Source organism: Pleurodeles waltl, chromosome 10, assembly GCF_031143425.1.
Source record: "Pleurodeles waltl isolate 20211129_DDA chromosome 10, aPleWal1.hap1.20221129, whole genome shotgun sequence".
Taxonomy (NCBI): Eukaryota; Metazoa; Chordata; class Amphibia; order Caudata; family Salamandridae; genus Pleurodeles; species Pleurodeles waltl.
This window is the reverse complement of record NC_090449.1, coordinates 798669514-798682096: the sequence shown is the minus strand read 5'-3', so window position 1 is coordinate 798682096 and position 12583 is coordinate 798669514. Positions and strand designations below refer to the sequence as shown.

General features: G+C 36.9%; 1 protein-coding gene across 6 annotated transcripts in view; it reads left to right on the top strand.

Annotated features, from left to right (window-relative positions):
• Nucleotides 1-12583, top strand: part of LOC138261905 (ATP-dependent translocase ABCB1-like) — a 147095-nt gene that overhangs the window by 104208 nt on the left and 30304 nt on the right. For all 6 annotated transcript variants that reach the window (XM_069211461.1, XM_069211459.1, XM_069211464.1 and 3 more), the window contains 7 exons: nucleotides 430-573; nucleotides 4175-4279; nucleotides 5677-5754; nucleotides 6253-6336; nucleotides 6428-6631; nucleotides 7673-7773; nucleotides 10555-10695. In XM_069211461.1, the coding sequence (XP_069067562.1) occupies nucleotides 430-573; nucleotides 4175-4279; nucleotides 5677-5754; nucleotides 6253-6336; nucleotides 6428-6631; nucleotides 7673-7773; nucleotides 10555-10695 (857 nt within the window). The remainder of the gene's footprint in view (nucleotides 1-429; nucleotides 574-4174; nucleotides 4280-5676; nucleotides 5755-6252; nucleotides 6337-6427; nucleotides 6632-7672; nucleotides 7774-10554; nucleotides 10696-12583) is intronic.

Sequence of the window (12583 nt, the reverse complement as noted above, 5' to 3'; positions counted from 1 at the left end):
TGCAGATACCTTGAAGTAGATCTGGAATTCTGTGTGAACTCAATGTTAGCAGCGTGCTAACAATGTAGCAGCAATAATGTTGTAAGTGCTTAAATATGCTGTACAAATGTTATTGCCCTTTGAAACATTTTCGGTTTCTTATGGGGGAAAAAAAACTTTTTTTCCACATAGAAAAACTTTCTCCAAGACCGCTGCCAATTTTGGCATGAGGCCCCCCACCAAGCCTGCACCACCCCCACAGCTTTATTCCTGTCTTTCAAAGGTGGAAAGTTAAGTAAAATGTTTGAAACATGTTAGTGATTCCCCTCGAGTTGTGTGCTAATTTCTTTTCAGTCTTTGCTGGATTAAGCATGTGCATTATAGACAGCACTTTTTGGAAATATTCATGTTTTTTACATTCTCGATTACTTTTGCCCTCTATTGCCATAGGACGACCTTCCTCCAGTTCCTTTCTCTAGACTTCTATCCCTGAACAAGCCCGAATGGTGTTTCATTGTTCTTGGAGTGATTGCTTCTGCTGTTGCTGGTGGCATATATCCCACATTTGCTGTCATATTTGGAAAAATGATTGGGGTAAGTGATAATTTTATATTAGTAATGATTGTTAATTAGAGGTACATACAACTTTACAGAATGTGGATATTAAAACCTCCCTGCCATAAGTTTTCAATAGAAATTCAAGAACAATGTCAGTCAGTAAGGAAAGTTTTCTGAAGACTCAACTAGAAAGTGCTGTGGTACAGCAGAGATATGTGAGCTTTTGGCAGTTTCTAAGAAAGAGAATGTTTTGTCTTTCAAATCCATGCTCTTTTAAATCCAACTGCCTGTGACTAATTTATTTGACAATTGTATTAACCCTGGCAAACCCATCGTTCTTTAGCAAGTTTTCAGGGATTTTACTTAATTCCATTATGTGTTTCTGCTACATAGATGTAACGTCACGCATGACTGTCAGTTAAAATGGAGTGAGAAAACTCCAGGTACTTTCTGCCCAGCTAAATGGCCAAACTTACAGAATCTGGTTACATAATACATTTAACAGTGTCCACTGCATTAAGGTAGAAAATTGCCTACTTGATAAGGACCTGATTAACAATGTAATGTGCAGTTCTGTTTCTCAATTATGGATTTTTGTGTGTGAAAATATTCTCCTCAAGGGCAGGATGTGGGTGTGACAACATCCACAAACATTATTGAAAGTATTCAAAACATTATCTTCACCCAATCACACTATTACTTAATTACTTGGAAATGGTCCGAAATTTACTCCTGCAAGGGCAGGTGTAACCCTGTTTGCAGGGTGGGCATTGGAAGAAACACTGGGGGGAACTCAAGGGGAGGTAATGGGTGAACTGTATGGTCATCCCCCAAATCTGGCTATTAGGTTCACACTCGACGAGGTGATGGAGGCTATGCAGGGTAGTGCCAGCCATAAAGCTCCGGGCCCTGACCCCATTCCCATGGATTTATACAAATATTGCCTTCAGCTGTGGACACCTATATTGTTCAATGTTTTAAATGCAGCAGTGAGCGCAGGGATTCCCACTTCTTGGAAATCTACATATATTGTCCCTGTTTGTAAAAAAGGAAAGTGACCCAAAATCCTACCAACCAATCTCAGTTCTTGATTCCTCAGCGAAAAGTTTGGGACAAATTGGGTTAAGCCGCATTGAGGATTGGATGAGCAAAAATGAGGTCCTGAGCAGGGTGCAATATGGTTTTATCGAAGGGCTTGGAACTCAAGAGCAATGTATAAATCTGCTCATGCTGATTGGTAAATATAAGCAAGCAAAGAAGGGTATCCTGTATCTTGCCTTTATGGATCTCAGCTGTGCTTTTGACAAAGTGAATCGAAGTAAGTTATTGGAAAAGCTAACCCTGAAGGGTTTGCACCCCCAAATTGTTGCTTCGTTATCTCCACCTAGGAACAAATGCAACTGTGAGGTTCGGGTCAAATGGGGAATGCACATAATCATTTGGGCTCAGTAGGGGTGTTAGACAGGGGTGTGTCTTGGCCCCCACCCTCTTTTTTAATTTGCAAATGGGCTGTATGACTTTTAAGTGGGAAGATGTAAGGATGTTCCCATAATAATTGGTTAGAGTGTCCCTGTTTTGAACTATGTGGATGACGCGGTTCTTATGGCCTGCACTATGAATGGTCTCCATGAGGTGGTTAAAGCATATGGATATGTTATGTCAGCTTTAGACCTAGAGATCGATAGTAGCAAATCACACTTTATGGTGTATGGCAAACCTCTGAGTAGGGTGGGTGGGCTGAAGATCCACGACCCAGTCATAAGCCAAGTACAGGAATTCCCTTATTTAGGGGTAACCTTCGATGAAAAGGGAACCTGTAAATCCTGTATCTCCAGGAGAGGTGTGTGTTTTAATGCCACGGTAGGAGCCACCTTTGAGTTTTCCACAAGAGTGGGAAATAAACCTATTAAGCCCCTCCTTGAAGTATACAGGCGTAAATGTCTCCCAGTTTTAAAGTAAGGGACACCACTCTGGTTACTCAGTTAGCAGGGCCCCTATGATAGATGAAAATCATTTTTGTAGAATGTTCTTAGTAGTGGGACACAACACCTTTGGCTTTTGCTAGCTTGCTGAATTGGATGGATTTGGATTTCATAGAGGATGCTATTAAGATTGCTCCATTTCTGTTATGGATCTCCATTTGGTCAAATGACTCTGCATCCCTAAATAGGGAAATCCAGTGTGACTGTATGTTATGTAATCACGTGAGGGATATTCCCTGGCTATCCTACATAAGAGAAGTAGCCATATCCCTTGGTGGCCCAGATATGTTTAATGTACCAGCGGGCTTAACACGTTCTGACAAATGCTGGGAAAAGGAGAATTTTCTCAACATCTTAGGAGCAAAGAGGGAGGCAGGGGAATTAAGGAAGAAATCAGTGAGGGATTTCATAATGTTAAAAATAGTGGTGGGACCAGATATGTACCTCTTAGAAATAAAGAGTGTATGGGGAAGGACTCTCATCTCGTGTTTTTGGTTAGGGGTAATCAGAAGCAATTTGTGCTTCCTGTTGGGACAGTTTGATCGAAACTCCATACAAATTTGCTCATGTGATGGTGTGTCTTTACAGACCTTGATCCATTTAACTCTGTTATGTGACTTTTATGCACCTTTTAGGTGTCTATTTTTACTCCCCTTGCTGAGGGAAAGGTGCAGTATCGCCCAGCCTATATGTGGTTGCGCATGGTCTCTGATTTGTTGTTGTGTCGGGGGGCAGGGTCCTTTTTAAAGGGAGCCATAACCTGGTGGAACAGTGTAAATCCCTTTTAATTTTATTTATAAGTTTTTATTTATTATTGAAACTCTGCCTGGGAAATGATATTTTGGATGTATTTTAAAGTTCTCATAATTATGTGATTTTTAATCCGTCAAGATTGTTATGTGACATATATTTATTTGTTTTATGGTTGGAATTATCAAACCGAAATAGGTTATTTAATTGATTGATTGAAGAAACACTAATAAAAAGCTGTAGGAAAGATAAGGTGTTTTCCATGGTAAAATATTTTCACCTGGTAGACAAAAGAAAAACAAAGTTTATTGCATGCATTTCCATGTGTGTAAATGTACACAATGTACACGGACTGAAATGCCTTTGCATATGAGTCAATAATGATTCACCAAGGTTTTCAGTAGTACTCCAGGGGGTACATGCAACTTACGCAGCTGCCCAGACATGTTCCTAAAAACCTTTAGGAATTACAAATATATACAAATTTTTCTCCAAACATAGAAGAACTTCCACTGCCAAACGAGGGATCTGTAAGCCTACAGGTGCTGAGAAGGTACCATGCTGTTATATCTACCCCCTCCCTGCAATTTTGCTTGTTTTATACGAATAACCTATCCACTAAAATGCCTTTCTACTTTGTTTTAAATTCATGCTACAAAACATCATAAAATGTATGTTGTACGGTACAATGTACTCGCTTTACCACATGCACCAACCAAAACGTAGACAGTAACGCTAAACATGCGATTTTCTGTATCGAAAACAAATGTTAAAATATTGCTGAATTGTTTTACGAGCACAGACGTATTTCACAGCGACACAGCATTTCTTAGAATCACAGAAAACATGTTCTGAATTGATTAAGCAAAGTTATCCATGTGTTTCTTTTGCCATTTCCTTTCAAGGCTTTTCAAGAAACTGATGGTGTCAAAAGAAGTGAAAACACATCTCTGCTCTCGCTCATGTTCTTTATTTTGGGAATAATCAGTCTTGCTGTATACATTGTCATGGTAAGCATATTTATTATTATTTGTTTAACTACAGTACTGTAGCATCGAATTGGTTGTTCACATACTAATATATGAGCAGTTTTGAGTCCGTAGGAATTGTAAGCATTGGATAAATACAGATAAAAAATGTACTCTATATAGGAAGCCATAGTTATCCAAACTTCGAATTCTGAACTTCGAAAGTGCCACCTCAGCATAATGGTCAACAAGTATGTTTGAGATGTTCATGCTAAAAAGTGGGTGATTTTGTTTTGCCTTATAATCCGCAAACTAGTATCAGTCTCTTTTAAGTAGTTTATGTATATATTATTTTTATTTTATTTTTATTTTTTTACATTTTTATATATCACTTATCTGACCTACAGGTGTTAAAATGCAATACACGATAATTTGAGCCACTGGTTTCCGAAGCTCATCAGTACACAGTATTTTTGAGCCGATGATTTCCAGTGCTCTGACCAGCACTTAAATTGTCAACACCAGCACTTATTACAGTTGCCATAAGGTGGCTCTGTATGTCCAGGTTTGAGATGAGCACAGCAATAGTTGTTTATTAATTCCATATACATTAAAATGTCTAATACCAGTCGCCCAGGCCATTCTTATAGATTTAATGGCTGGAATAGTCTGAACTGTCATACTTATAGGGCATGAAGTTAGTATTTGTGTTGGTGCCTTTATTGGCAGCACTGACAGGGGCACTGGGTGGTGCAAGTGGCAGTGGACTCATGACACCTTTTTTTTATTTTATTTTTTTACAAACTAAACTCTGGGTAAAATGTCAAACGTTTGGCACCATGATTGCATTTCTTGAATGTAGTTTGGGCTCAACTGCCCGAAAATGCCAACTTCAATAAAAGTTCAAAAGCCCACGGCTTCTACTGACAGGTCCTGCTCATTTATTGCATGGTACTGCAGTTTAGTCAGCGAGAGGTAAGTGAATGACGTTCTGTGATGCTGACCCCTGCTGCAGTGCTCACTAGGTCCTCCCAACCTGAATTGCTCTAGCCCAAACATCCTTCTGTAACATTTCTGCAGGTGATAGTGTGGGTGAGCAATGCCATTTGCATGCCTGTCCGTGTTGGCTTAGTACAACTGATCTAATACCCTTGGCTATGCCTTTAGTACAATATCTTTAGTGGTGGTCAGCAATGTCATGTTTTTACTGTTTTATTCTAATGTTAATAAGCACATGCAATAAGAAATTAATTTCAACACTTTTAGCAAAAAACTTAATCCTACCTCAACCAACAAGTTTATTAACACCAGTAAGTTTTATGTGCATAATTTTAAAAATTGTATGATAAATGTAAGCAGCAGACTGCAGTTGATCAGAATGTATATAATCCACACAAATGTTAGATAATCTCTTCATCACTGTTTGTTCAATTTTACAGGGGTTTACGTTTGGAAAGTCTGGAGAGAATCTTACAAAGAGATTGAGATATGAGTCCTTTAAAGCATTATTAAGACAGGTGTGTAAAAATAATTTAAAACTTAAGCAGAAACTGAAATAGTCTTAGGGGATTTCACTGTCTGTTTTATGTATTTCTGGGTGTGAAAAGGATAGACTGTATCACAATAATTGGGTATCCAAGTCACCAACCTGTTTTGAGCTTTAAAGTAATGCATAAGTGTGACATACTGAACTATGCATAATTCATGAGTAAGTCGTGCTTACAGACAGAACTTTGAATTGGGCTCTTTGGTCTGAGGGCCTGCCCTATAGTGTGTCATGGGTATAACTAAATGGCCTATTTACTGATAGGTTCTTTTCAATGTTACTAGCTTTTTGAAAGTTTCGGATTCAAGCACTGGTTCTTAGATATGTTGTGTAGCAAAAACGTGCAGTTTAGGTGAGGTGAAAGGGAGTAATATTCTATAGAATCACTTGTTTTAGTTACATTGAAAATGTCAGAGACAGTGCTTTAGAAAAATGGGAACTCATATTTCAAATGTTTTTTTTATTCTAGGAAATAGGGTTTTTTGATGATCACAAAAATGCTGTAGGAGTACTGCTAACACGACTTGCCACTGATGCTTCTCAAGTCAAAGGGGTATGGAGAAAAAACATTGTTCAATATACTTTAAAAAAAATACTAAATTCATGATTGAGTAACCCAAACTCTTTTTTTTCACATTTTTCAGGCCACTGGAAGTCGCCTGAGTCTTGTTACTATGACTGTGTGCACCCTGTTAGCAGCCATAATCATTGCTTTTGTGCATGGCTGGCAGTTAACATTGCTGATTCTTGCCTGTGTACCTTTCCTCATTGCTGCAAATGCTATTCGTATGCAATCAATTTCTGGTCATGCAACAAAGGACCAAGCTGCTTTGGAAGAAGCTGGAAGAGTAAGTTGGGATGCATGTTTACTTTCAGTGTTCTTTAGGCTGGCACCCCTCCAGTTGACAACACCTTTAGTGACAGGACTAAGAGTTTCATTTATACGTTAAGCCAAGTAAAGGAATGCCAGTGACGTTTTCTCAAATACTGAGACATGCTGAATAAGTTTAAACACAAAAAGTACATTGCTTGAAGTACCAAGTATCCAAGAATGGCCTGCTGAAAGGCATCACATTATTGTTGTGATTAATTATATCTTTCTTTTGCCCAAATAATCTGACAGTTTTTCTATGATATATCAAACGTGCTTACCTTTAAATACAATACAGTTTTGTTAAAGTATGCTGTCAGTGATACATACACTTATAAATAGTCCTATATTTAAAGCTATTAAAATGATCACTGAATTAGTTACAAAATAATTATGGTCAAACACTTTTGCAAGTTTATAGTGAAGCGTGTACTGTAAACACCATGCTGATCTAAGCAGACCATATCATGGCAAACCCTAAACAGAAGTTGTCATTTATACTTGAGGTTTGAGAAAAGAGCTCAGAAATAATTATAAGTCAAATGTGAGCTGCATTTGTGTTTTAATTGTGATTTTTTACAACTCAGCTGCACTTTTTCAATTAATTTTATGGCACACACTACTATTACAAGACAAATAGAGGTAAATAAAGTGAAAATTCCATACTGTGCAATGAACAATACAAGCTGAGTAAAGTTAGATGATAGGACACCAGCAACTAATTAAACTTTAACATACATCTAGCACAACAGGGAATACAAGCAATACCTATAAGAGCACTAATTATGTATATTTTGAATGTACATTGTTATAAAAATATATCTGTAGCCCCTTGCAGTGTAACCCCCTGCAATTATTGTATGTGTAAATATATTTTTTAAATGGTGATGTCATTGCAGGCAAAGCTTAATACTTTCTTTTCTATGAATGTGTTTTCCTATACCATAATTCTAAATTTGATACAAATGCCTGTTGGCATGGATATATTTTTACTTCTATTATTTTGTGTTTAATTTAGATTTCAACGGAATGTGTTGAGAACATAAGGACAGTTGTTTCATTAACGAGAGAAGATGCATTTTTCGACCGCTATATGAAGAGTTTGGATGGCCCTTACAAGTGAGAATGATGTGTTAATCTCTTGGATAATGTCCTTTATATTGCACATTTTGATTTCTTGTTCTGGTAGAAGTCACTCTGAATAATACTAGATAAATCACTTTCCATGCATTTCTCTGATAAGGACATGTCCATTAGTAAACTTAATGCATGCTAGAATTGAGTAAATCTACCTGGAACCAATCAATCTAAAATGCACAATGAGTTTTCTTGCTATTCTAGTTTGGAAACTGAGTAATATGTTTGTGTAGAGTTATGGCTCACATTTTCACACATTTTCTCATAGTCACAGAATGGGTAAAACCCTTTGATACATTAAGCCCTACATCCCTTTAAATGGGAGGAGAGCATTATGATGCTGGCCTTTGGCTCTCACCCAACAAAGACAAGCTTGCCTTGAAGGCACATTCTCAGACATGTGCCCTGATGCAGTCACATATTGGTGAAATGAACATTTTCATACTTTTGTGCCTAAAGGCCAGCACTGTTACAAGGCATACACAGAACAAAGCAAAACACACAGATGATGTCAAATTCTTAATCTTGACCAATTGATACCCAGAAAACTACCAAAGACACGTCTCTCTTAATGTTTATCCATCTCAAAATAGGGGGTGATACCAGTATATCATTGTCTGAATTTTGTCTTATAAAAATGTTGCATCCTTAATATGGTCAACAAAAGTATTGCCACATTGGAATTAATATTACACAATGCACACCCATTGGGTTGAGATTTTTATAAATATTTCAAACACAATATTTATGTCAGATGATATTTATGTAGACAATATTCTGACCTACAACACAAAGTAGAATATTAAGTTAGTCTCAAAAAGCTGGATATCCTGGTGCTGTCACTTGTTTCCTGATGGAATGTCCTTCTCCATGTAGGTGGTTTAAGGATGACTTCTTCTTTTAGACAGGGGTGTCAAGGCAGCTGCTTTCAGATAAACCCATTCACAGTTTATTTCTGGTCCCAGTCTCATGAACGTACATCATCTGCCAAACCAAGGCGGACCATCTAGAGAGGAAGTAATGTCACTTCAACTATAAATAATGGCACTACAATAGTTTCCTTGCATACTTAAAAGTATGACAGTAAAAATGTTTCATAGGTTAGAAAAATATGGTACCCTTTAAATGGTATGCAGATCTAAGATAGTAAGTTATGTTTCTGCAAAGTTCATGAATATTTTCATGTATAATATTAATAAAAAGTTAGAAATGATATACTTTGGGTAATAATTTGTGTCACTCAAAGGGCTCTGGATGCCAGGTTTCAGGACTGAGTACTTGTGTTAGTTCAATTAGGCAAATCTAGACTGCTACTCTCAGAATTCACGCACCTAATAATCAGCGCTAGCTCCTACAAATAATTGAAGCTGTGTTTGTGAAATGAAAAATGCACATAAAACTATTGCTTGTTGCCAGAGCAGAGAATCAAAATCAAAGTGCTAGTTTCTCACTACAATACATTTGTGCCCCAGATGACTGCAAATGTTGAATCCATTATATCTCCACCTAAAATCACAAGCATGGCAAACACATTCAATCAATCTAAAAACACAAATAAGGTAGGCATTGTGATTAATCATTAGAGATAAAATGTTCCATGTGCAAGAAATATATTTCAATCGATAAATCACCTTTTCATAAAATAGTTCAGTATTGTTCTCTTAAAATCAGGTCTTTGAACAATAATTAAAACACCAAAAGCCTTTTTTATTGTACACTTGTCTATAGCTCTTTACCCTATCCTTGGATGACTTTACAGGATGCTACGAGTTTTAATTGCTTTCTTCGAAATAAATAAATGTTTGAGTCATTTGAGTTCTGATAGGAGTTTCAAGTGAGGCATCCTAGTAGTAAATAAAACAAAAACAAATTTAGGCCCACTCACATCTGTAGCAATGATTCTGAATGGAACTCCCCACCCATAGTTCTTAGTAGCTCAATACTTCTGTGTCTGGAAATCACAGGTCTACTTAATATGTCTAGGCCTCGAGAAAACTGGCTGGTTTCACATGTAGATCATTGCCCCACCACCCCTGCCTCAGACTTTCAACTTTCTCCACATACAAAGGGCAGCCCTAGGCCAAGACAGAAGTTGTGCTAGCCTTATCCAGGCAGAGCACAACACAGATGAAGCAGCCAAAGATCTCCCATTATGCTATCAATCTACCCTAACACTGACCCCCAGCTCTGGGGTTTACACTCTGCCTCTGAACTGAGTAGGTGGAAAAGGTTGGGATAGATTGTTCCTATGGGAAGCAGATTCAAGGCTGATTTGCATATGGCTGGGTCCAAAATGGAACAGCGTGGTGAGCAAAATAACAATGGATTAAACCCACATCTGTGACTTGGGGTGAATGATTGACAATGTTCAGCTTTTCGTCCACCATCTTTTTGTGTTGGAAAAAGTCCTGGAATTGAAGAAAGCAACTCACAAAAGGGAGCTCGTTCATGTCTCTGATTAGTAAGTCCTCATTCAAGGGAGAAAATTAGCAATTGGTGGATTTGTGTGTGGCTATATTAGTAGTACGTCGGAATACTAGCCCTTTGAAATCCCCTTAAACTTTTAATGAGGTCCTTAGGCAAGCTGTTAACATTTCTGTTCCATAAGAATATTTTAGAATTTAGTATTTGGTGTACCATGCAACACACAGTTTACAAAGGGCTGCCACAGTAATTCTTATATGTGCAAAAACTGTCAAAAATTGCTCTGAAAAATCATCATGGCTTTACTGCACTTCACCTGAAACATATTTTACCTTACAGTGATTCATTGAAAAAAGCACCTATCTACGGAATTACTTATGGAATCTCCCAAAGTATTAACTTCTTTGTTAACGCAGCAGTATTCAGGTTTGGGGCATGGCTTATTGCTCAGTGTCTCACAGGATTTGAAAACGTTTTCATGTAAGTATCTGTTTGTAAAATGATTTTACATTTTTTCTGATATTGATGAATCCAACAACCTGAAGATGTTAAAGGTCAATTTATTAAGAGATTAACACATGTATTTAGCTGATAAAGTGAAAATATTCAAAGATGTTTATGCAACTCATTTGAACAAAACTGCTAGTGGTTTTCTTTGTGAAAACGTTATCACCAGGTGCCTTGGTGGTTACAACTTCTGAGTGAAATAGAAAATGCAACAACATCCAAAGGAAAGGGTTGAAATGCTAGTAAAATACAGTAATCTGCTTTGATGTGCTGGTTGAACAACAAAACATTGTGATACTAATGGATCCCTGACACAAGTAAGATTTTTCAATGAGTCTAGGAAGATAGTATTCCTCCCTCTATTTTTCAGACTGAATTATTGTTTAGAACAAGCTTGGGTAGGCTGATGTCTGCAGGAGGTAACCTCTGTCTGGACCATATCATGGGTGTTTGACCTGTTGAAATGAGTGCTTAACAATTAAGGCTCTATTATATTTCTTGGAAGAACATGTTTTATCATTTTGTTATCAATGTTAACATTAAGGGGCTACATTGTGAGTCTAGTGTCCATTCAAATAAATAGTTTTAAAATAATTTAAAATATCATTAGAGATACTGCATTAAATGTTTCCTTTATCAGCCTGGATAGCCAAAGGCCAGAAATGCAGTTAGCATAATGGTGGCATTTAGAAGGGCTAGAGTACAGTGGTGACTGAAAATTGGCAGCTATTATGATCCTATATTTTCACCTGCAGAATACTTCTAAATGTGTCAAACAGTTTTGAAAAAGTGGCTTGTGCACTATGGCAGATCTGTTTGTCTACAGTTGTGGAACATTGTGATGCACCTAATATGTTATTACATTCGTTCATTACAGTTCTGAGACAAATAATTGCTCTGCAAACTAAAAGAAATGCAATAGTTTTCTTTACAAAATTGTACAGCAATCATAAATAAATAGCTTATTTTGGAGAGTGAAAAAGAATTTATAGATTTTCTTTATATGGTGCCTGAAACAGTTTTTAGTTTTCTTATCTGAGTAACATGAGAGAGGTAATTGCTGACCTCTTCAGTGCACTTGGTGCTATACATTCTCTCCCTTATTTACATCTGAAATAGTTAATTTATTAATACAATTGCTCTTAATAACATGAGCTGTTGGACTACATTTATTTTCACTCACTGGACATAAATATATTTATATTGTCTCTGTGAAAATAAATTTTGCCCAATAATATTTGCAACACGTATACTAATAAATACAGACTTATACGGTTATTACAGAAGTGCAAAAAGGTGTTATTAACACAATAGAGCACATAACCAACTTGAGGAATAACGAATTAAAGCCTTGCACGTTCCATTCTACAATCAGCTAACAGAAGAAAACAACTTAGGTATTAATCAAAAGGTCTGTGTATTATTGTTTTATTCACTGATTAGGTTTAAACCTTTCTGCTCTCACTATGGTTAAATTGATCAAACACCTTTGTTTATAAATAATGTACATGAAAAAATCCTGGAATAATTAATATGTGCACAGCGTAATATGTTACTAATCTACATTGCTCAGGGAGGGTGGGGCATGATGACCCCTCTCATTAGTCATGATCAATCTGCATAAACAATAGTAATTAAAAGCATTGTACTCTACATACTTTATGCACGTCTGCATAGATAATATGCTGGCCTAGCATCTAAAACAAGACACATAGTAAACTAAACAATAAAAGGATCTATAAACTATATTGCTAACACTTCTGTAATGACCAAATATCCACATACAAAACAGTTTGCAAAACATTAACTGCATTACCAAATGTTATATCGCTCTTCTAACGTCATTCCATGGTAAATAAAA